We start from the raw sequence: 25,574 nt of genomic DNA on the forward strand, positions 1-25,574 counted from the left end.
TTAATAAGTATCAGACAAATGTATATTAGATGGGGAAATGTATGTGGTTACAAAGGCACCTAGAACTTCTGGATAATTTTTTTATATTAAATATTGAAGTGTTTGCTCTCTCTGACTAGAGTTTCATTTCCTTAAGCAGCAAAACCAATTTAACAAAATCATAAACACTGATTTGTATAGTGTTAGTCCCATCTTCAAGTTCTATAAACTTCTGAATTCCAAAGTAAATCCTTATTTCTCTTTACAACTTATTGAAAGAGTTGGGGCCTGACAAGCCTGATCTCATATGCAAAGCAAAAAGGCATGGTAGACCACTTTAGTGTGACACTTAATATATTTATATACTGTACATAACATGATTTTTATTCAAAACATTTAGAGGAGTAACTTTCATAAGTAAAGCAATCCAAAACCACCCACTGAAGCAAATTTATAGCAACTTAAATAACCACTGCTTTATCCTAATTCAGCTCCTTATCAATGGGTACGTGCATTTGTCTACATAATGTTTAGCTGTTCTTGGCTGAAAGCAATTTTACTCTTCCAAATAAACAACCTTAAATATGAACAGTTCGTTCTTACAACGAATACAAAATTTAATCTCCCCCACAAGAAGGCCATAATGTAACAGGATGCTGGAGTAAATTGCATTCATTTTAGCCAACAGACTTGTATTTGATCCACTGACTCGGGCCACGTACTTCAAAGGGTGGCTCATTTTTGTAGATATGATTGCCTAATTCTTCCAATGGTGGCTCTGGATCAGTGGTAGCAAACTGAGCCGCCTCCTCAATTTCCTTCCTTACTTCAACATCAATCTCCTAAAACACAGAAGACAAGTGAGGCTGTGACAGAGAAAGCAATCTTAAAACAAATGTTGGTCTGTTTGTATAAAAGGGGGTGGCAGATGGAATAGTTACTGCCCATTGCTGGATTTCCTCCTTTCAGCAACTAATGCCGAGTGAGATAGGGTTACATCAGAAGATCCATATTCAGGCAAACTTCTAGTGGCATTCAATAGGAACTATATTTATCTGAATAAGAACTGCAAGATTTGGCCATAGTGCAAAAATGGGAGCCTCAAATGCCTAATAGGCTAAAATTAAACTTCAAGCCCAAAGGTCACTTTAGTCATCTTGTCATTCCATAGGGATCAGGATCAGGATCACGCTATCCCTTTCCATTACAGCTGCTGACTGCCAGACACATATGGAGAGATCTTTTGCAAACTTTACCTGTTAGTTAAGCATACAAAACACTCAAGCAGGGAATAATAAGCCATTTCCTGAGGGGTTAGTGAACTCCGGCAACTAACTCCTCCCCACAGCACCAAATGACTGTACTGCAGTCATTAATCACATGCAGGACACTGAGAATTAATAAACTACCAGAAGTCTAACTTTTCTCTAGAATTACCACTAATTATGTTCCAGTGACTTGTTTAGTATGATTAGTAGTAGATTCACAAGATGAGCTTGGCAGAATTTTTTTTTTTTTTTTTTAAAGCGCACTGTACAATATCAAAGATTAACCTCCTTCCTCCTCCCCCATTTAAATTTTCAGAGTTGTGGGGTGTCAGACAATTATTTAAAGACAAAGTTTTAACTTTTTGAATCTCAATGTCTATATCGTATCAAAATATATAAAGTAAATATCCCTAAATAAGTAAGTTCTTAAGCAGCATTTTTCTTACTTTGCCTTTCTGTAAATTTCAATGGAAATTTTTTTCCCCATGGGTTTGTGTGTGGTTAAATGGATGGTTATCAACATTTAATCTTTCCAGGCCTATTTAAAGGACACAATTTAAAAACAAAATAACTCCCTCATCATGAAATTTATAAGGCACTGATGGAACACCTCAGAGTTGACAAATGCTCACATTCCAAAGGCTGGGATTGGGACCAGAATAAGGAAAGAGCTCTTATACACAAATTGCCTTCAGAAGGTAAAATATAACCATCTTTGTATGAACCAGGCAGAAAATGAAAGCATGTATATCTGGCTGATTCCATTGTTACAATTTTGCATGACAATTTCTAAAACAAATACAGTAGTTCCGTTTCTAATAGAGAACGGAACTTTAAGTGCTTCTATTTTGTAGACTCAAACCTACACACAACTTAAAGGAAAAGAGCTACAGCTGTAATTAATAACATGCATATTCTACATTTCCTCTTTTTCAGTTCTGGTTACAAATTAAGATGTTAAAGCTTTCATCTTTTTAACTGGCCCGTGCCTCTTTCCAGATTTGTTTAGCCAATTCAAAGAAGAAAAATCTTATCTCGATAAACAGCAGAAACTGAAAAGAAGCGCAGAAAGAGTTTAACACAGCTGTAGCATAATATTTGAGACACTTGGGTGGAGATGTTAGAGAGGACTTTCTGGGACCTGCCACCACCAAACTGAAAGGGAATGGGGATGACATCTTTGAAGTTAATCTCTAGTAGCAGCGATTTATCCCTGGGGCTTTCAAAATAGCCTAATTTAAAAAAAAAAAAAGTTTTTTAAAATACGTACTACTTGGTGCATTTAAATACAATTCCCAGGTGACAAAAACTCTTCCCCTCCAAGAGCTGTCACTCACTTAAAAGTTTTCAAGGGGAAATACTGCCCTAAATTCTGTTGTTCATTTCTTACCAATAGCACTTTTATGCAGGCTGGGGGGGGACTATTGGCAGCACCATCACAGGGCCAGTTACTATAATGTATTGTTCTTTCACAGGCTGCTCATTTATGCCTTAATAGGTTATCACCAAGAGTAGTCTGAAAAATATCACTTAATACCTTCAATTCCTCAACACTAGAAAGACTGTTGTTAACCATTCTGTCCTTCAGCAGAGTAATAGGGTCACTTTTGCTTCTGACCTCTTGAATTTCTTCCCTAGTACGATAGCTATGGGAGTCAAGGAAAGACATGCATTATATAAGTTCCACATACTACCACCCAGACATGAGAGTTGTGATTACCCATTGACACATAGCAAGAATTTTAATGAACACAGTTAATTTACCACTGAAATAAGGTGAAAAAAGTAATTCTTGGTGTGAAGGCTAATGCAATGATTGTGTTGGGAGATCTGGATCCAACTCCCATCTGCTAGACTGTGTGTGATTGGGCAAGTGACTTACTCTCTCTAAAAGGGATATTTCTCTATCTCACAAGGGATGTGTTAATGAATTCATCTCTGTCAGATGATGGGGGATTTAAGTATACTTGTATTTTTAAGACAAATGCCTACAGTTAGAAATGAAAAATACTTAAAGCCATCTCATGGCCTAGCCACTAGAGGACTGCTCCCTACAGTGTCATCTCTCCTCTAGGTTTAAGTGACTGCACTTATAGGCTTCCATTACTTCCCTTTTCAAGTTAAACAGAACTTTCTGAAAATTCAGACTTAGTGCTCAGTTTGTTTGCAAAAAAATTTCCAACTGTCTTCACTGGCCCCCTAAACTGGGTTCAGAGTCTTTCCTTTTCTCACATAACCAGCAAAAACCATCTGCAGGAAAACTAATCCCCCACTGATACACGTGCAACTCCATTATTTTCAAGTTATGCTCTCTGAGGGCTGGTCTACACTACCGCGGTAAATAAACCTACCTTACGTAACTTCAGTTACGTGAATAATGTAACTGAAGTTGACGTAGTTAGATCCACTTACCGCAGTGGCTCCACTGCGCTGTGTCAACGGGAGAGCGTCTCCCATCAACTTCCCTTACGCTTCTCAGGGAGGTGGCGTACACAAACTGATGGAAGAGTGCTCTCCCATCGATTTAGCATGTCTTCACCAGACCCGCTAAATAGACACTCACTGCATCAATTGCAGCAGTGCCAATCTACCGGTAAGTGTAGACATGCCCTTAGATCACACAGGTGTAACTCGTTAGAACTCAGTTAAAAAAAAAATCTTAAAGATGAAGCACAAGGAGAAACAGAATCCTGCTCTTCTACTCAGCTGTGAATCAAAAAATTGTTTGATCACTGAAGAAATTGACAGCCAGCCTTCAGAGGGAATGGTGTAACAGGACCACCTCCTCCTAGAAATTCTCATCACCTGACTTTGTTTTCTAGCAGCTAGAAAATATCCTTCCTGAAATACAGAATCCACACGGAAACTCTAGCACAGTGATCAGTCCCCAATGTGTTTAAAAACACTTGGAGTAGAGCTAGTGCGCTAAGGGTGAAAACTACTCAAAATACTAAGATTTAATTTGGAATGAAAAATTCTAATACCGTTACTTTAATTTCTCTACCAAAGGACAATCAACACTTTCATTGAAAGCACGCACCAGAGAGGTTTAAAAGCAAGCCGTTTTTCAGTTAAAGCTTACATAAATAGTGGAAAAAGGAATTTGTTGGTACAGAATAAACAAGGTCTTACTGAATGTAAAATCTTTGAAAAAATATATCTAACATTGGGACTTATGCCACTTTGAAATATTATGAGTTAAAGCAACTGAGAGAGATATTAAGTCAGACATTACTGTGATGTGTGCCACATAAACCTATTAAGAGATACAGTATAGCATTAGTGGTTGGTGATGTGTTATTGGGCAAGGGGATATGAGTGGTCAAATTGATTCTCATAAGCAAGATTTCAACCTTAATTTTTTTTACATGCCTAAAGATGGATTTCAACAAGGTACCCACATTTCTATATTTTTGTCAGTGGCATGAATTTTTTGATTCTGAGTGTGCAGGTACAGAGAGAAAGAGGGAAACATTACTACCATCTTTTCTACCACTCACTAGACCTTGTGTGTAGATTACCTAATAGAGTAAGTTCACACAATCCTTTTTACTGTACCTTATTCCAGGGTCACTCATACTGTGTCCATGATAACGATAGGTCTGTAACTCCATCAGCATAGGACCCTGAAAAAATAAATAGTTTATGGTTGTTTTCATAAGCCTAAAGAGCAACAATATCATATTCTACAGATCCAGGCATTACCCACTCGCCTCAGCTACTCATTTTGTGTTTGAATGAGACAACACCAATGCTCCCCTAAACCACCTTTCCAAGCTCACTCTTTGCTTTACACATGATCTCTTGCAACATGGACAAGAAATATTTCATTATCCTGAAACTATTCCTAGATGGGTTTCAAGAAGAACCTTGGATATATGTTTTGTGAAGGCAATTCAATAACTTCACTTGGCAGCTTGTTCTCGTGTGTTTAAACAGCATAGCTCCACAGCTTCAGATGTCAGTCCACCATTATTCAGCAAGTTTCAGTTGCATAAAATTGTCCTTCCCTTTCAAGATTGTAATAGAGTTGATCTTGCTCTACCAGTACTGATTAGGTCTCTTGTGCTTCTTTCATGCCAGTACACTTCTAGTGTCAAAAATAGTATTCAAAAATAAATTCATCCACTTCATAAATGGTTCTAAAGTTGTAGATGAAGTGGAACAAACACTCCAATACAGAAGATCTTCATTGTCATTGTCATTTTATATCATGTCCGAGTTAGTGCAAATTACTGTACTTTTTACAGTTTTACTCTTCCTACATGATCTCACAAAGATTTACTTCGGTTATTTTATATTTGTTGCAAATACAGCAGGATTATTACTCTTTCCCCCATCTTTTAATTGGTAAAATGTTTAAAGCATACTCAGAAATCTTCTCAGCAGAAGACATAAAATGGATGAAAATACATGCTTTTCAGTTTTAATATGATCTTTTTACTTAAGTCAATTAATATTGGTAAAAGGTATTTAGACCGTCCATTTCTGTAAAACGGATAGAGAAAAATTTGGTCAAATAAATATATAAATAAATGTTTGATACTGAAACTTTCCTTAATTGAGAAAAAGAGATGCAAAGAGAATTTCAAAAATAATTTAACTGCAGAGTACTGGCTTGGTATGAGATTTTGTATGTGAGAATAATATAGCACAAAATAATTACCTTATCCATGGTAAAGGACTGATATTGAGTAACTTACTTTTCCAGATCTACAGTGTTCAGCTGCAAACTTTGTTGCCTCTCTCACACAGAGAATATCCATACCATCCACCTGTTAACAGAAAAGCTTTTTAATTAGATCAGAGCGGAACAGACTTCAGAGGGTGAACAATCAATTTAAGTATTCTCATAGATTCAGTATGAATTCATCATCTCTAACAATCTGCTCCATTATAAATACGGAAAAGATGGAAACTGTTCTCACTCTTATCCCTGGAATGTAGTCTCCTCTTTTGTAGTAGTCAGTGCTGGCTGCAGCTCTCTCTACTGAAGTACCCATTCCATACCTGTTGTTCTCACAGATGAAAATGCATGGCAGCTTCCATAAGGCTGCCATATTATATGTTTCAAATATCTGACCCTGGAAGAAAAACAGTAACATGTAAGTTGGGTTCCTCTTTGGATTCTTAAAATTTTAAGTATCAAGGCCTACAGGGGTTCTTTCACTTCCCCCAAAAGTCTGGCTAGTATTTGACTTGGATAGTGAACTCAAATTCTGAGTCAGTTCAGTCTTGAAAGAAGAAAATCATAGGGTTGAAGATCTACTTTTCATCTTAACCTGAATGTAATAAAATACTCTCCCATTAAAAAGTAGTATCCGTAACCCCTAGATAGCAACATTCAGGATAAACTGGTGCACCAAAGAGTTCACAACACTAAAATATTTTCAATAGAAAATTTGAAAATTACATTAATAAAAGCAATGTTGGACTACACATGTAACGTGCTACAGTTCTACTTCAGTTAAATAAAGAAAGTTCTAACAACACTGTTGTATCATCTACTCTATGCAAGTAGAGGTCTCGGAAAAGGTCATCACTTGAGAATTCCATTTGCTAGTGGAAACTGGGATGGCTTCCATAGCTGTGGGGAGAGGAGATTTAAAGCAGAGATTTAAAGCACAGATTTCCGTAGAAGTTGCTATAGTTAAGTTTCTAGCCCTTATTGGTAAAATAACCTTCTCCGGGGGGAATTCCGCGCCACTGCGCATGCACAGAATTTATGTTCCCCTGTAGATTTCTTTGCTTCCTCACAGAAAAATGACTTTCTGATGGGGAAGCAAAGGGAAGCCACAAGAGCAGTATGTTTTGGGTGCCCAGGGCAGCCAGCAAAGAGGTAAATCACTGTGGGGCAAGGGGTGGGACTGGGGAAGACCTGGCTGGTGGCTCCTACCCTGTGACGGGGGGACAGGACTTCCCCTGCATGGCATCCGGGGCTGTATCAGACCCACCCCCAGATTTCTCTCCCAGCTGTAGGAAGCTCTGCAAACTCCTTCCTCACCCCGCTTCCTGCACCCATCACTCCTCAGCTGCAGAGGGAGGGATCGCTGTACAGGGAACTGCTCCCCCAACTGCCCACCCCTGTGCATCCACAGCCCCTCATACTCAGACCCTCCTGCTGAGCCTCACTTAGGGTGACCAGATGTCCTGATTTTATAGGGATGGTCCCAATTTTGGGGGCTTTTTCTTATATAGGTACCTATTACCCTCCACCTCCTGTCCCGATTTTTCACACTTGCTGTCTGGTCATCCTAGCCTCACTCCCCCCGGACCACCTCAACGAGCCACCCACACCCAGATCCCCATCCTACCAAGCCCCAACCACCTTCACCTGGACCCCGCTGCAGAGTCCCATTATTGTTGCACCCAGAACCCCCCCCAACAAGCCCCTGTGCATCCAGATCCTCCCTGCACCTGGATCCCCCACTGAGCTGCCTGCACCCAGATTGCCCCACACAGAACCCTCTCAACCCACACCTGGATCCCCCATACACTAAGCCCCTCCGCACTTGGATCCTGCCTGCCCACATCTAGTGCACCTGGCATGGAGAGGCAGGGCTCTGGGGTGTTTCTGGGGCAGGCCAGTGATCTCCCACCTCTGTGCAGCCAGTGGCCTGTGCTCCCCAATGCCATGATGGAGCCTCCACATTTATTAGACAAAATTTGCAGAATTTTAAAATACTTTACACAGAATTTTTAATATTTTGGCGCAGAATGCCGTCAGTAGTAAATAACCTTTCATATGTGAATCAAATAGGGTGACCAGACAGCACGTGTGAAAAATCGGGACAGGGGTGGGAGGTAATAGGAGCCTGTATAAGAAAAAGACCCAGAAATCGGGACTGTCTCTATAAAATTGGGACAGCTGGTCACCCTAGAATCAAATACAAGCTGATGAGGTGCTATTCCCCACCCCAGGTCTTCAGGAAGACAGGTCTATTGTGTCTGCTACTGCTCATGGAGATTTCCAAGCACCAACAGAGTGACGTCAGAATGAAATTAACACCACCAGTCAGTTTGAGTGCTGCACTTGAGAACTCTGGACAGCAGAGAACTCAAGAATCATGTCAACGTCATGCTTCTCCTACTTAGGAAAGCCATGAGCAACAGCAGAGGCAGGCACTGAGAGCTGTTCATAGGCCAGGTCCAGAGTATGCAAAGACATCTCCCCACAGCACTTGCAGGCTGAGACAGGGCTAGAATAGTGAAGACCCAGCCCCACTCCCTCACAGCTTCCTGGAGGGGAAGAGAGCTCCAAATGCGGGGAGTGGTGGGGAATATGGCGCTTCAAAATGATAAGAAGGCACCTACTAGCAATAAGTTTAAGTGAAAGATGTGCTCCCAAGCATGTTCAAGACCCTGGTAAGAATTCCAGGATCCTTTGCACTTCTGGTATGTGAAGAACCACTAGGGTGAAGACTTCCACCACCACCACTTCTCTTGTCTTTCAGATCTACCTTTGGAAAGCAAGCCTAATCCCCTAATTTATAAACTTTCCAAACTTAAATTTTCCAAGCTCTAAAATATTTCTATAATTCAATCAGTGTGAATGCCTAAAGTATGTAGAGTGATTAGACAGAGCAGCAGCCTGATAGTGACCAAAAGATATCTGACAACTGCTCAGCAATCTATATGACATAAGTCTGGCTCTTAACCAGTTACCAGTGGACAACTGTCTACATTATAAAACCCTCCCTTCATCACAACTGCCAAACTTACTGACTTCTACATACAAGTCACAAAGTGACTGAAATGAATGTCAATAGGGCATACATAGGACTATTCTTACTATACACATTTAAATCAAGAAAGCTTACTTGATTGGCAGCACCATCTCCATATAAAGTCAAACAGATCTCATCTTTGCCAAAGTACTTACAGGCCAAGGCAATCCCAGCTCCAAGGGGAACCTACAGTGAATTATAAAACAGATTTAACAAGTCAAACTGATATTTTTAGAGCAACATTTGGAACAGTTGGAGACAGACAGCTGTGAACTATAAAAATTAACTTTTGTAAATGTATGCAATTAATAATTTAAAGTATAGCTACAAAGGCTGTTAACTCATTTCCATAAGATTTGATTCCTGTTACAATCTAAACTCTAGTTTTCACATAACATTAAATAATATCAATAGTTTAATCTCAGCTATATGTTTTGGTTTGTAAAGAATTAAGTGGAAACCAATTTAGAGTATGGCCACGTATAGCAATGATTGCTGTAGGCAGACCCATAGCAAGAAAGGTGATGCTGGCACAGAACCTAAGTGAAATTTAATTTGATTTTAAAATGCTAGACATTTGCATACTGTATCATAGTACCTGAGCACCAACAATGCCATTGCCACCATAGAAGTTGTGGGCATACATGTGCATTGATCCTCCTTTTCCCTTAGCACATCCTCCTTTTCGACCTGAAAGGTGTAGGCATATAATGAAAAGAGGTTACATTATAAGTATCTGACAGGACACAGCAGGTAGCTACAAACAGATGGAGAACAGAAGAAAACAGTGCAACAATTACAACTAGCATCAAAGTAAACACGAAATGAGATTAGCGAGAGAAATGAAAACAAACATCTACTGGAAGAGTCCCATCATTCTATAACATCTTAGTATTTTCTAACAAGGAAGCAGATCCTACTTGTGTTCAGACAACACCCCTCCTCCCCCCAATACCTCTGATACATGCTGTAAGTTATAGCAGAGAAACACTGTTAGTCACAACCTTGGGTAAATATGGTTCCTGAGAGAAAGGTTCTAACCTGGGTTTTCCTGACCAGTCTAATCTATCATCTCAGCTTCACTGTAGCAATTACCATAACAAGAGTACCCTCGTGTAACCAGGTCATCTCTGCACAATGCAGTTGTGCATTACAGATAAAGCCATGCTGTGCTACAGCTCCAGTAAAGACCCAGACAGTAGTACAGCTCAGGGTCAGAACCATCCAAACTGCAAAACTGGAGGGTGTCAAGCCCCTATCATGAATAAATAAGGTCCATCAAAAGCATAGTTTAGATGGGACCTATAGCACAAATAATAATAAAGCTACTGTAGCAAGACATGCTTCTAGATAATGCTCATGTAGACAGAGTCTATGATATCAAGCAAAGCTTTCAGAAGTGGTGTTAACTGAAAGGAATAGCATTTTGTATTACTTACTCCAAGTCATGAGAAGTATCTGAGTATTAAAGTTACTTTGTGACTTTATTGTGAGGCATCAGGAGAGGTCACAGAATACTGATGATTTACTTTACCATATTACTGTGTGACATCCCATGTCCCAATTTATTTAGTATGTCATAGTCAGTTTAGATCAGCGATACTCAGACCTCAGTGGTTCAGGAGCCACATTAATGATCAACATTACCCAAAAGAGCCACAGCAGTGTAAATTCACGGTTTCATTTACTATAGTACTATATATATTTATATTTAAACAGTATGACGGGAAATATTTAGTTTTTTATATATAGTCATTTTGCTCTAAGAATAATAAGTATTATTATTTTATCAACTACAATTGGTTAATAACATAGTAAAAGCATCTTGATTGGTTAATAATTAAATCACACAGTGTTTTAATATCATGTGCTGCAAAGAGCCACAGGAGACACATTAAAGAGCCACTTGCAGCTCGCAAGCCTCAGTCTGAGTATCACTGGTTTAGATGTTATCTGGAAATTCTGATGCAAGCTAAGTACAGCAGTGCCTGGGATCCCCATTTATCTTTATTATTTTATTCAACATGAACCTGTAAGCTCAGCAAGGATCTCTCGGACAGCAGTTCCGCGTGTGTAGGCATAGCCATGAGCCCGGTATGCTGTTATCAAGTGATCTGTTGGATTTATGGCAGCTTCGAGTCCAACACAGCACGCTTCCTGTTGTAAAGGAAAAATAAGTCTGACAACAGGGGACAAAACATGAGACTCCTCTAGCCAGCTCTTGAGGCTGGGGGCTACAGTCCCCATCCATACTTAGAAGACATGTAGCAATGAGCCCTGCACCTCAAAGGAGACATATGCCTGACATATGGGGCTGGAGCTAGGTCCTTTGAGAGTCACTGGACTACAACAGTCTGCAGCTCCAAAATAATCAAAACCAGCATAGGAGGAGATTGATGATTAGGTCAAGGAAGGTGAGAAACTAGGAAAGCTTGCAGACCACTGTCATTGCCTGAGTTCAACCACTTAAGCACCGCTCTTCCGATGCTCACCGTGACTGACCTTTCCATTCCCCATGACCAGCGAGTGGGGGAGACAAGTATCACCAGCCATCTCACAGAAGAGGGGATTTTGCACCACACACCCAAAAAGGGGGAAAAAGGACAGGCAGCAAAACTAGGCCACAGACATCCCTAAAGTTCTTTCCCTGCTGGCAGATGCTATTTTAGAGGCCAAAGGTTTTTTGCCCCAGCCTTCCCAAAGGACATCTGGGAAGCTTGATGTGAAGGAAGCAGGCAACCCCAGCCCTGCCTACACCTCCACATTAGCTCTAAACAGAACATTGCAGATGCTGGTTCCCTGTGCCCATCTTCAGCAGCTTCCTGCTTTCTTCCTTGCTGCTGTTGCCCTGAGGAAACTACAGGCAGATGATCCTCCTACCTCATTAGCTGGGGCACATATGATCTAAAGTGGGGTTTTTTTCTGTCTGCCTTTTTAAATAAAGGAAAAATAGACCAAGTTTTGGTTTATACATATGCTGAAAGAGAAGGGGTGTCCGTGATCCAGCTATGCTTTAAGACTAAGATATTTTCCACTGATATATGGAAAATATCTTAGTATATCTAAACTTAGCTCCCTCTTCATTCAAACCCCTACATTAAATAATGCAACACACACAGAATCCACACTTTATGAACTCTCTGGACCTGTCACTCACCTGACCATCATATAAGTGGCAGAAGCCACGAATAATCTTCTGTTTATACAGCTGGTCTGACTTCAGTTCCATGCGCCGAATGGTCTGCATAGTCCTGTAATAATGGAGTCCCTCCTCCCGAGTCAGCACTGCTGTGACAGGAGGGCCCTCTTCCAGACGATGGAGATCGCATTTCTAAAGAAACGGTCAAGGAGGTATTTCAATAAGGTACATGTTCCTGCTTGGCATCTCAGCACTAAAAATCCAGTATTTTAAATTTATGTTCAAGTTCCAGATAGTTTTTGAACAGTAAAACCTGAATATTTATGTCTAAACCAGTGGTTCTCAAACTTTTCCAGACTACTTTACCCGTTTCAGGAGTCTGATTTGTCTTGCATATTCCCAAGTTTCACTTCACTTAAAAACTACTTGCTTACAAACTTAGACATAAAAATACAAAAGTGTCACAGAACACTATTACTGAAAAATTACTTACTTTCTCATTACTACCATGTAATTATAAAATAAATCAACTGGAATATAAATATTGTACTTGCATTTCAGTGTACAGTATATAAAGCAGTATAAACCAGTCATTGTCTGTATGGAATTTAGTTTGTACTGACTTTGCTAGTGCTTTTTATGTAGCCTGTTGTAAAATTAGGCAAATACTAGATGAGCTGAGTTGAAGCTCTGGGGTGGGGCCAGGGATGAGGGGTTTGGAGTGCAGGAGGGGGCTCAGGGCTGGGGAAGAGAGTTGGGTTTGGGGTGCAGGGGGGTGAGGGCTCTGGCTGGGGATGCGGGTTCTGGGGTGGGGCCGGTGATGAGGGGTTTGAGGTGTGGGAGGGGGCTCAGGGCTGGGGCAGACGATTAGGGTGTGGGCTCTGGGGTGGGGCTGTGGATGAGGGTTTTGGGGTGCAGGCTGCCCCAGGGCAGCGGCGGGAGGAGAGGACTCCCCCTAGCCATCTCCCCACCCGCAGCAGCTCCGGGGCTGGGGGAGAAGCTCCTCTCCCCACCGGCAGCCCTGCACACCCCAACTTGCTCCCTTCCCTGCCCAGCCTCTACCTCTCTCCTCTCCAGGCTCCTGTGGCTGTGCACCTGCAGGGCCCTTTATAGCCGGCTGCGCGGCCACGCAGCTTAGAGGGAACTTAGATACCCAGTCCTTTAGTAGGAGTATTCCTTTTTAGCAGGCCAGTCTACTTTGTCTGTGCCCTATCAAAGGACAGAAAAAAAAAAAGTCTGATCTTTTTACATGGCTGTCTTTCTGTGGAGGAAGGGGTCACACTGCTATCTGGGGTCAGATAGGGAAGTGGTGGTAATGTACTCAAGTTCTCCCCACAAGATCATGATGATCAGAATGTTTGTTAAAGGGATCAGCTGTAAAATAATTAATAGTGGTGATAGTTACACAGTCTTTGTTACACTTCAGAGTTAATGCTCCATTAAGAGGATGGCAGCATTTTGTACCCCACAGCTATTAGAGCAGTTTCATCTCCAGTGCCAATCCACTGACACCAGTGGGCTTACACCAGGAAGAAGTTGACCCAACTATTCTACCTGCAGACTCAGGAAGACAGCACTGCTTCACAAGTCACATTCCAAAGACAATCTTAAAAACCATAATGGCTAGCAACATAGGTGTGACACTCTGTACCTCAAAGTAGCACCCTGGAATGCCATATTCACCACTGTGATATTATGATGTTTTGTACAAAGTATGCCTTGAGAGATATCATTTTATAAGTTTAGGATTTAGAATGCATGTTTCTATTTTTATTTCTTAAGGTAACTATCTGCTTTATGCCTACCACTTAAAATCTATCTTTCTGTAGTTATTATAAGTGAATAAACTTAAGTTAATGTTTTATCCTTACCAGTGAGTTTGTCTAAAGTGCTTGGGAAATCTGCTCAGGTCACAAAGGCTGGTGCATGTTCACTTTCCTATGAAGAAGTGGTGAACTAAGTAATGAACTTACACTGGTCAGGCTTCTGACCAGTGCAAGATGGTATAGTTCTGGGGTGCAAGGCTGGGAAGCTGGGGGGGGATTGGCTGGAGCCTCTCTATTGCTGGTTCATGTGTGGCTGGGAGATCACTCATGTAACTCAGTTGGGTGTGTCCCTGCCTGTGGATGGCTGTGTAAGTGCAGTGCCTGTCAGAGGTTTGTAGCTTGACATCAGCATCACAGTGTGGGAGGCAAGCCAGGTTGGTGGGTTTGAGGGCTCAGCGGTCCCACAGTCCAGGATGCACCCCGGGGACCCCATCACAATAGGACCAGGTCTTATTCTATACACCAGCACACAGAGGGCCTTTTGTACAGGATCTCTCTTTGCCTGCTAAAAGGGGCGTCACCTTTGCAACATACTGCCCTCCCCCACCCTTATACCATGCAGGAAGATTCTGTGTGGTTCTGCTCCCACCAGTCTGGCTGAGTGGGAAGTGGGTACTTCCCAAAACCTGAACAGGAAGTGATCATAAATTATCTCAGATGGAGTCTGAAGTAACAAACTGTTTTCCCCTCTCTGTGCTCCAGAACAACCTCTCCTTCCTGGGGTAGCTAGCGGCATAGGAAACAGTCTCCAGGGGCTGCAGCAAATCAAACAATTACAGAGGATGCCCCATTCCCTCTTGCATGTTCCCCAGATTCCACACAGACCTGAGGGAAAGGCTGCATATTTAGGATATGGAACCCATGGCTTCTGCTATGGTGTGACATTTTGGGGTCCACCCAGACCAAGCTACTGCCTGCCCTTTGGATGCCTTGGCGCTGTGCAGCCATGGTTCAGATCTCCAACACCAGCAGCCAGCCCACAAGCATACGGTTTCACCCTAGCTCTGACCAGCCCAATTACTCTTTGCAGGATGATGCCAGCCCTTCCAGTCCCAAGTCTCCCTGAATATGTCTGTCCCAAGTTCTTAACTACCAGATACTTGGATTTTTCACATCTGATCCGTGACCCCTGAAGACATGAAGCCAGTCCCCCAGATACCAGTTTATTTTGGAACACACACTCCACACAGTTTGCACAACAGAGACCTGCTTGGTATGAAAATAAACAGACAACCACAGGCTTTGCACTCTCCTATTGGATAAACTCCCTTTTCTAATAAGAGTTACATATTGCCTTAAAAGTTTCCCAGCTTACCCCTTAACTATAAGGGGGATCCAGTATTCACAAGCACCGGCTTCCTCCTTGCCCCGGCAGTGCCCCACCCTCACTCCACCCTTTTCCCCAAGGCCCCACCCCCAGCCACCCCTTTCCGCCCCGGCTCTGCTGGAACAGCTGATCGTGGCAGGCAGAAGGTACTGGGAGGGAGGGAGAGGAGTTGATTGGCGGGCGGGAGGGGACGGAACTGGCTGTCAGTGGGTGCTAATCACCCGCTATTTTTTTTCCGTGGGTGCTCCAGGGCTGGAGCACACACAGAGTTCGCGCTTATGCCAGTATTCACTGATAGCCTCCTGCCTTGAGACTGTCCCCCAAGTTCTGGATGCTCTTCAATTCAAACCACTTCCATTTTAAAATGGTTTGCCTCCCCCCCCCTTCAATCACTACTCACAATAGATATTCAAAGTGGGGAAAACTCCCTCCTTTCTTAGTTTTCGAAGACTGATTTTCTTTTCAGTTTCAAGCCATTTCCCTTTGATTTGATGGTTCCTCATTGTTTTTTCTTGGACCTGACAATGGCTACATGTTTGAAGCTAGTAGCTGGGGAGGTAGTTCCTCTCTGCCTGATTGCTTCACCGCCCTGTTGTGAGGTGATGCTGAAGTCTCACCACAGTATCTATCACAATTTTATTTATATATATATATATATATATATATATATATATATATATATATATATATATATATATATATATATATATATATATATATATATATATATATATATATATATATATATATTATAGTAGTACACAATACCATTGTTCATCTCTTGGCCCTATCAGTTTGTTTATATATATATAAACAAACCGATAGGGCCAAGAGATGAACAATGGTATTGTGTACTACTAAGGGCCCAGTCAATCCAATGCCCGCTGGCATGCTGGGTATAAAGACAGGAGACCTTCATCCTCATGAGTCCGTGCAGATGCTTAGTACATGTCTCAAGGGCAATTTAAGCTAAAGGACAAAGCTAGCACAACAATAAACAGGTATAAACTAGTCATGAATATAGACTGGAAATTAGAAGGTTTCTAGCCATCAGAGGAGTAAGGTTCTGGAACTGCCTTCCAATAGGGTTAGTGGGGGTAAACAGCCTCCCTAATTTTAAGATAGAGCTTGATGTGTTTATGAACAGGATTATATGAGAGGGTTGCCTGAACATCAGGGGACTGGGCTCCAGGACTCAGGAGGTCCCTTCCAGTCCTAAATTCATGATATTTCAGATATTTCTCAATAATTTATGCTATTTTTTGTTTTTTAGTTACCTCAGAATCTTACATTAGCATTTCAAATATCCCAAACAGCAACAATTTTTACTCTTGCCTCGTAACTTGACTTTTTTTCATGCACTGAGGGAATATCAGTTGTGAACTCCTGCCAGGTGCAGATAGATATAGAAATGTGTGGTTCTGAACATTCAGAAATTATGTCTTTTCTTACAGAGAAATCCACAGTAGTAATATCTACAACAACACTTCTATTTAATTCTAATTCTCAAAAATGAAATATTCAACTTCCTTACCTTAATATCAAATGTAGCCTCACTTGCGAAGTCTGCATAGTTACGAGATGCCACCACCACACGGGAAACCTACAAAAAAAGCAATACATGTTATTTAAATTTAGAAGTCAACAACAATCCCAAGAAAAAAAGAACATTTCCCCAGCCATTTAAACATGTAGCACATACAGTACTTCCAGATACTAATGGAAAGTGTTTTACTCACAAATTATGTTTATCTTCCCATAGTACTAGAGAGTAGTTTGGATTTTAACTTGTACCCCACCCCCTACATATTAGAACTCCTTTTCTAACTTGATTTTTAGAGTATTTTTACACGGAAGATTGGGTGTCATCTTAAGCTCGCAATCGTGATCAATTATTAAGTAATAATGGAAACAGATAAGGATTCTGAACAGTTCTTAAGACCCTGAAAGAATCAAGAGCATCAAAATCAAAAGGCAGCTGTCTTTTTGTATGAAATTTACCCTGTGAGAACACAGCTTGAGTGGGACATAGGCTTTGTCCTGGCCCTTTGCATAGGGGTGAATTTCACCTATATTAGAATATCAAGAAAAATACTAGTTTTCTGAAATTTAGGCTGCTCTAACCATTTCAAGTTAACAGCTACCCTAGACCAGTCCCCATGACTTGGCGGGATTTAAAATTATTCACTTCTAGAGACAACCCAGACCCACTTTAGAAAGGTAATGATAGGAGCAGATAGTTGAGGAACAAAGACTAGCATAGATGGAGCCAGAAAAGCATAGTCATATCTTGGAAACAGTGTGAAAACATAAGGGCAAGGGACCTAAGACACAGAAAGCTTCAAGAAGGAAATGTAACAGAACAGGCAGCACATTTTAAAATAAAGCGTGCATGGATTAGAGGGCCATTCCACACCCAACACTCCTTTGTCCACACTCAACACTCCTTTGTAACTCTCATAAATGATGGTTATGTTGCAACATAATGTAGCTGAACCCCTCCCCCCCCCCCCACACACACACGATACAGACATCAGGATTATCCATCCATCCACTGTCTATACAGCATAGTGAATATAACATTTTACCTCTGGTTCCAAAAGCCCAAGCTGCTATCTAGCTATATAAAAGAGCAGTTCCAATAACTCATTCAGCCAAGCTGCTGACATATACGGTCACCTGAAGGGTCATATAGCACATCATGTAGTTCACCTCCCATACCACGCTGACAGGATTTTTTTCAATTTTACTTTTTTTTTTTTTTTTTTTTTATAAAGTCCTTACAGATGGCGGTCACTAGTCTGTTACGATTGTGATCCTACAAGTTACCTTGGCAGTTTATTCTATTGCTTAAGTGATTTTATAATCCTAATGTTTGTCCTAATATGAGCAGGTAAGACATTTTATCCAGGAGTGAGCAAACAGACACGCCAGTACATAATACTGCATGTACATCTTTGGAATAAGAGTCCATGGGGTGTGTCTACACTACAGAAATACACTATAGCAGCACCATGGTGTAGACACTTCCTACATCAAAGTACAGGGTTTTCAATCAATGTAGTTAATCCACTTCTCTGAGAGGTGGTAGCTACACTGATGGAAGAATCCTTCCATTCACCTCACCACATCTACACCACGGGTTAGGCCGACCTAACTGTGGTGCTCAGGGTGCAAAATTGTTCATATTTAAAAATAAGTCGCAATTAATGACCAGAAACCAGAGTGAACTGCAGTCTAAGCCTGGTCTACCTAAAACTTAGGCTGACCTAGTACATTGCTCAGGACTGTGAAAAATGTATACACACAAAATTTTATATTATATATAGATAAATGTCTATACACAAATACTACATTGTTATATATATTGTATCATCTCTCAAGCACATTATATTTCAACATACTACAAAGTTACTACCAGTCTACAGAATATCAGCAAGCTAAATATGATCCCATTTCTTCCTCCATTATCTTTCAACCTTCATCCCGCAGCCCATCACTTTTCATCCACATTCACCAAAATTTGGCATACCATGCACAATCCACATTACATGACTGAATTCACTGATACCATCACTACATTTAAAAGGACACTGACTTCTTTACACTCTTCATTACTTATTCTTTAAAATTTTGTGGGAAGAGGCTGCACTTTCATCCTGTTTTGATTTACATTTGGGTTTTTCCCCCCCAGTGTTCTGAATGGAGCAGATGACATACAATTATTTTTCTTTAGTAACAATTCAAGTTTTGGCCTAAGGGTTGGTAAACATCTCTCTTTGATAATTAATATCAGTAACCAGGGATTTGGGATACTTATTGTTAGGTTGTTGCTTGGCATCAACTGACAGAAAAACAGAACTATTTTCATACTTAACAAGAAATATTGTTCTGTTTTACTTTCTCAGAAATTGAGTACAAATTTAAAAACAAAAAACAATTAACCCTCCACTTTTAGACTCTGAAGGACTTTCCTCGGACTACAAACATTTTGAAGCAACCTAAAGACCCCAATATCCTTTTAACCCTTCTTTAATGCAACAGATTAAAAGAAAAAACAACTAAGATTAAAGATATTCAAGAAATATTCTGAAAATTAGATTAAATTAGTAAAATGTAGCAATACTAACAGTGTTCTCTAGCCATTTTATATGTGAAGTTAAAAATGAGCAAGGAGTTTAGGTTTATATAAAAAGGCTAGCAAGTTTGTAAAGCAAATTACGTATATATATAATTTTAACTGGCTAAAAGCAAACCTTTACAGAAGTGATGTGCCTTACCTCACTAACAGCTCCCTAAAGTAGCAGCAATTGGAGGAAACAAAAGAGAGAAAGTCAACAGCTGTAATAAAGCAATTCAGGGAAAAAATAATCAACAGACTGTAATTTCTCTTGCTTATGGATGTACTTTAAGGCCTCATGGCTTGAATCTTCCCTGCTCTGGACTTCATGAAGTCATTTAACACCTGTGCACATGGAGTGCAAAGTCGATGTAAAAGATTACCTTATGAAGTGCATATAAGTGCTACTCTTGATTGGCAGTATGTTAACTCTGACTTTGCACCAGTGTAAGTTACAAAATCCAGGAAAAAGAATCAAACCCAAAATTTTCAAACCTGGAAGCCTAAAATTAGTTTTCTAACTCTATATTAAGATACCTCAATAGAACTAGTTTGGGCACTCAAATGTGCAACACTCCAGAAAGCCCAGGCCATTTCCAATTGGGTGCCTTAATGTAGATTCAGGAGCTAGCTAGCAGCACCTGGATTTTATGACTTAAAGATCACAGGTGGCAAATGAGCTGCATCAGAGGGGATGGCTCCAGAAAGGGCAGTCTGCTACTTCCAGTTACAAAAATGACAAATAGCCCTTTCACTTATTAGAGTCCCTGTTGTTCAGGGAAAAATCCTGAAGTTTCCGTCTATAGGGACTATCATTCTGAAAGTAAAGGCTAATAAATGCTTAAATTGGGGTACATAGTCTCATAATCTTAAGTGTCCTGAAATGTATTTAAATTTTCAGTTCTTGATTAAAATGATCTTCACAAAAGCAGTGACAACATGTATTGTCAAGAACTAATGCCAGCAGTATAGAAGGACACCATAAGAGTTAAAAGCCTGGTTCTCGCCTGCTTTAATACTGAGTGCATAATCTGAAGGGGAAAAAAAAGGTTTGTCAAATATTAAATAATGTAACACTTCATTGGTAAAGTTACTTTACAGATTCTCCTAAAGGCATTTTCCCTCTCAATAGAGGCTCCCTCCCCTTCTGCAGAGTTCTTGATTTCTGCAAGAGAGCTTTCCTCCCTTCCTGAGGTAGCACTCTGCCATTGTACTGTCAGTCTATAAAGCTAAAATTTATAAACGGGTTGGGGGTTTGTTTTTTGAGTTTTCTCAAAATGAAATTTACTAGAAATCAATTTTTTAAACTGCTTCATGGCGCTTAAATTTAATACATTTTATTTTGCTGTAAGCACACTGAACATAAAGTGGAACAACAGGCAAAACCCCCCAAACATAAGATCAGTGGGGTGTACAAGAATACACAATGAAAGGAGAATGGAAAAAAAACCCCATAAGAATTGGGCTGCAACAGAGACATCGAGTGGGTGGAAAAGGAAAGGCAATTGACAATTGAAAGAATTCTCTCTGCTTCTACTCATGCCCTCACACCATAATCTTGGAAGTTGATGATTGGTCAATCAGCCTGGCAAGTTTAAACAGCAGAGACAAAACTCATTGGTCCAGGCTGCAGACCAAGCAGGAGCACAAACCTGATTCAGAAAAATCTACCATTTTAGTGTAGTGCTCAAAAGTGTGTTTGGTGCTTTCCAGACATGTAATAAGACAGGGAATAAGACAATGTGGTGTGGAATAAGGAGGAGGGAGTAATAGCTCACTAAGCTCATTTGTCCCTGTTATATTCCTACCCTGCCCTCAAACTTGCCAATTTTCATTTACAAAATTTCTCTATTACTATTCTCCTCAGAATGTTGCCCACTCACCCACTGTTCCTACTGGATGACCTTAGGCAAGTCACTTCACCTCTCTGTCTCAGTTTCCCTCTTCTGTAAAATGAGGATAACTATATTTACCTCTTTTGTAAAGTGCTTTGAGATCTTTGGATAGAAAAATACTATATTAGAACTAAGTATTAGTAACCACTTTTACTTTCTATTTTTAACCCACTAAATCCTCATCTTTGTCAAAGTAACTCTTACCCATGACAATCCCGCTCCCACCCCATGTCCTCTCTCCATACAGCAGGCCTGATTCTGATTTGCCTTCACTTGTTAACCAGAACTAACTCTGCTAAAGTCAGTTACATGGGTATAAAACTAGTGTAGAAAAGTTGAAAGTCAGATCCATTAATTCTTAGCCTCTCTTCCAAAATCTTCTCCAAATTAGCCCCTACCATGCAAGAGTGAGCAAGTCACTATCGCTCTCAGGGCTTGTCTACACTTACCATGCTCTAGCTGCACTGCCGTACTGCTTAGTGACGACATTACCTACACCAACAGGAGAGCTTTTTTTTTTTTTTTTTTAAACTGGCATAGGTACTCCACCTCTCCAAGAAGTGATAGCTGTGTCAATGGGAGAAGCCCTATCAACACAGTGCTGTCTACACCAGAAGTTAGGTCGGCACAACTATGTCACTCAGGGGTGTGGAAAATGCATACTCCTGAGCGACGCAGTTATACCAGCATAAGTTCCTAGTGTAGACCGAGCCTCAGAAGTCTGTACTGAGTGGAAAGCACTCTGCTGCACAAGCTGGCTTTGCCAGCCTTTTTCCACCTAGTATGAGATCCATGCGCAAGAAGTCACTGGGGAAGCTCTTTTCCCATGTGATATTGAGGAGGGTCAGTGACACACTGAGAACAGAGTCAAAAGTCATTGTCCTCATTGATTAGTTTCAACACCACAAAGTTGGTGGGTTGTGTCTCACTCACTGGGGGTCTCTTGTTTATACGGAAATGAGTTGCGAAAGAAGGGTAGGGATCAAAACTTATAACATTAAGATGTAAGCTCATATAAAACTTCATTAAACAAAGCAATTTCACTGAGCGTGGGACATCTTTTCCTTAAAATAATCTGAAATTTCAACAGCCCAGTACAAGATTAGGGAATTGTCTGACTATATGCTTCCTGAGACATACAAATTCCATACTCAAAATACAAGCAAACAGCAAAAAGATACACACTAACAGTCTTCATAATCATGTTAGTACACTTGAAGTGGGATCACTTCTCAGATCATATGAACAGAAGAAAAGTGGGAAATCTTAATTTAGAGAACATCCGTATCTGTTTCAGATCGTAATCCATCTTTGAATGACTCTCTTTAGCTCACCTAGCAACTATTTTTAAAAGCTTTCTTTCCAAAAGCATACTAACAGAATTTGACCACATATGCTAACATCATAACACTTATTTGCACAAGTACTAGACACTGGGTTACACAGCCTAAGAACAGAGCACAAGATGAAAAATCCTGTAAATTCACACAGTAGTAGTTCAATAATGTCTTCTGTGGTTCACTCCCTTATTTGGTGTCAACACTTCAAAAGTTATTTTTAAAAGCTCACCACCAAAATGAAATCTAATCAATTTTTAAAAAGGTTGGTCTCCTCCACAATTTTTCTGAGTTTGCACACACAACTGACTAGACATGGGAAACAGTGAAACTTCCTTTGTATAAAATTATGTCAAATGTACAAAGTAGACAAACTGAAAAATAATAATTTTATTCTCTGGTCTTTAGTAACCTTAGGATGACACATGCAACAACAGTAGGTAAAAAAATATATATACAGTGGTAGGATGTTTTGACAGTATCTGTAAATTAGCATTTTTGTTAGCATTTTGAACTTTCCCTCTCAACCACCTATTCTCATGTTAATCCTTAAGTTTAGCTATTTTATCACTAAAAACAACTGAAGAGAGTGAAGAGGGAATTTTACACTAGATTAGTGTGGGCTGACCCCAGACCCAGGATCACTGAGGTTAACAGTCAGGGAAACATTAAGTCCCCTTTTCCTTCCCAAAATATTTACCTTTCATTAACCCATTCAGTATTGAATTGCTCTGCATATTACTCTGCTGATGTTTTAAATTGATATTCTATTTAAACTCATACATTCTTGTTCCATTAAGTACATCTGGCAAAAGATGCACTGAAGACAATTGAAGTCTTAGGGCTAGTCTACACTGGCAACGCTAAAGCGCTGCTGCGGCAGTGCTTTAACATGGCTTGTGTGGTTGCGGCAGAGCGCTGGGAGGGAGCTCTTCCCAGCACTCTAAAAAAAAAAAAAAACCACCACCACACCTCCACGAGGGGTGTAGCTTCCAGCACTGGTGCACTGTCTACACGGGCGCTTTACAGCGCTGAAACTTGCTGCGCTCAGGGGGGTGTTTTTTCACACCCCTGAGCGAGAAAGTTGCAGCGTTGTAAATTGCCAGTGTAGACAAGCCCTTAAGAAGCTCAAGCTACTCCCTGCCCTCCTTAACCCGCTCAGTGCCTCAAGATCACTCCCACTTTTGCTCCTTACTTCCCTTCACTATCAAGAGTTCCCAAGTTGGGTGAAGGAAAGGTTGGACTGACCTAAGTAGGGTAGGACAAAGCACTCTGCAAAGCCTGTCAAAAAACAAACAAAACATTTTTCATTCAACTATAGGAAGTCACTAAACAGCACACCCTTCCAGCTCCTAGTGAGCCAAAACCAAAAAAGATTGTTGCTCTGCCACTAGAACACAGGACCAGCTCCTACTATCTGGTTTTAATAGCATTTCATGTGATAATATTCATACCACTGTAAGTTTATACTGCACTTTACAAACCTGTATGGACATGATCTGCCCTGAACTATTTACAAAGTAAGTTAATCAAGACAGACACAAGACATGACAAGCAGTTATAAGGAAAGGCTTGGCGATTGATATTGAAAGGGTAAAAAGGATCTCTGGAAGTGAGTTTTGAAGAAAGATCTAAGGAGGAAACAAGATTTGGCAGATGAAAAGAGGGAGACTATTCCAAATGTACCAGCAGCATGATGGGATGTGTGTAACAAAATAATTGGGAAGAACATACAGAAACTGACAGAATGAGGAGAGTCTGCAATGCTCAAGAAGAATAAGTGGTGATGGTAGGGAGAATTCAGGAAGCAATCAGAAAAAGAGCATTGTTAAGCAAGAGTTTGACAGTTCGTCTGCACTTAAAACGCTACAGCGGCACAACTGCGCTGCTGTAGTGCTTCAGTGTAGACACTATTCACACCAACAGGAGAGATTCTCCCACTAATGTAGGTAATCCACCTCCCTGAGAGGCAATAGCTAGATCAGTGGAAGAATTCGTCCTTCAACCTAGCACTGTCTATCTTGGGGATTTAGGTTGGTTTAACTACACTGCTCCAGGGTGTGGATTTTCACCCAGCAGTTAAACTGACATAATTTTCTATGTAAATCAGGCCTGAGACAGAGGACCAGATACTCAGCTAGTGTAAAAGAGTACCCATTTACACCCACTGATGATCTGACCTGAATTAGGAAGTAAGACAAAAAGTGATGCAGCAAGAGCTAACAGAAACAGGTAGGAAATGGCAGGTCACCTCAAGGAGATATTTTCAACTTGTAGTGAATCTAAATAAACCAATCCCGTGTTCCAATTTACTATGTATAGCTGTGTACATGTATAAAGGGTAATTGTGCCTGGACCTGCAAGAGAGCCCCTAGAGGGAACATCGTCTGCTGGCTTCAACAATCTGATTTTATAAAAGAAAATCTCACTGTAGGAGCATGTACCCAGACACTGCCCTCAGTAGTGCCCCTTTCTGGGACAGGGATCCCTCCCCCCCTTCACATAATAGAAGGCAGAGACTGAATCACACCATTCTTCGCGTTCTCATTGTAAACGTCTTTAAAAAGCGCAGTGACTCCGGAGTGCGGGTGACATCAGCCCCCCGGTTTCAGCAGTGGGCGGGCACGTCGCGCGGGGAGTTTAGTTTTATTTGTAGCCAGACAAAAGGACGCATCTAGGGGCGGCCCCACCCCGGTCCCGGGGCCCTGCCCGGCGCACGGGCCCAGTTTGCTCCGGCCAGACTCACAACCACGCTCCGCTTCTGACCCTCCCCGGGTGGCCCAGCGGCCGGGCCCGCTCCCCGGGCAGCGACGCCCCCGGCCCCTCACCGGTCTCGCGGCAGCGGCGGCGGCCGGGCCCTGCAGCACGCGGGACAGCGCGGCCAGCAGCATCTTGCGCATGAGGGGGCGGCTGCGCCTGGCACGAGCGGCCTCCTGCCCTCGAGTCTCCTTCAGCG

At 41.2% G+C, this 25,574-nt stretch overlaps 1 protein-coding gene across 2 annotated transcripts; it reads right to left on the reverse strand.

The window, feature by feature from the left end:
* Positions 1-315: 315 nt before the first annotated feature.
* PDHA1 (pyruvate dehydrogenase E1 subunit alpha 1) lies at positions 316-25,574 on the reverse strand. 2 transcript variants are annotated; one of them, XM_065402287.1, is made up of 12 exons: positions 25,447-25,574; positions 19,547-19,561; positions 16,801-16,869; positions 12,132-12,305; positions 11,005-11,131; positions 9,573-9,664; positions 9,068-9,160; positions 6,176-6,331; positions 5,951-6,022; positions 4,806-4,873; positions 2,785-2,893; positions 316-821 (listed from the first exon to the last, which is right to left on the reverse strand). In XM_065402287.1, the coding sequence occupies exons 1-12, from the start codon at positions 25,516-25,518 to the stop codon at positions 657-659; spliced, it is 1,212 nt and encodes a 403-aa protein (XP_065258359.1). In that variant the 5' UTR covers positions 25,519-25,574; the 3' UTR covers positions 316-656. The 2 variants fall into 2 exon arrangements, with proteins under 2 accessions (XP_065258359.1, XP_065258365.1); XM_065402293.1 differs by lacking the exon at positions 19,547-19,561.

This window comes from Emys orbicularis, chromosome 1, assembly GCF_028017835.1.
Source record: "Emys orbicularis isolate rEmyOrb1 chromosome 1, rEmyOrb1.hap1, whole genome shotgun sequence".
Taxonomy (NCBI): domain Eukaryota; kingdom Metazoa; phylum Chordata; order Testudines; family Emydidae; genus Emys; species Emys orbicularis.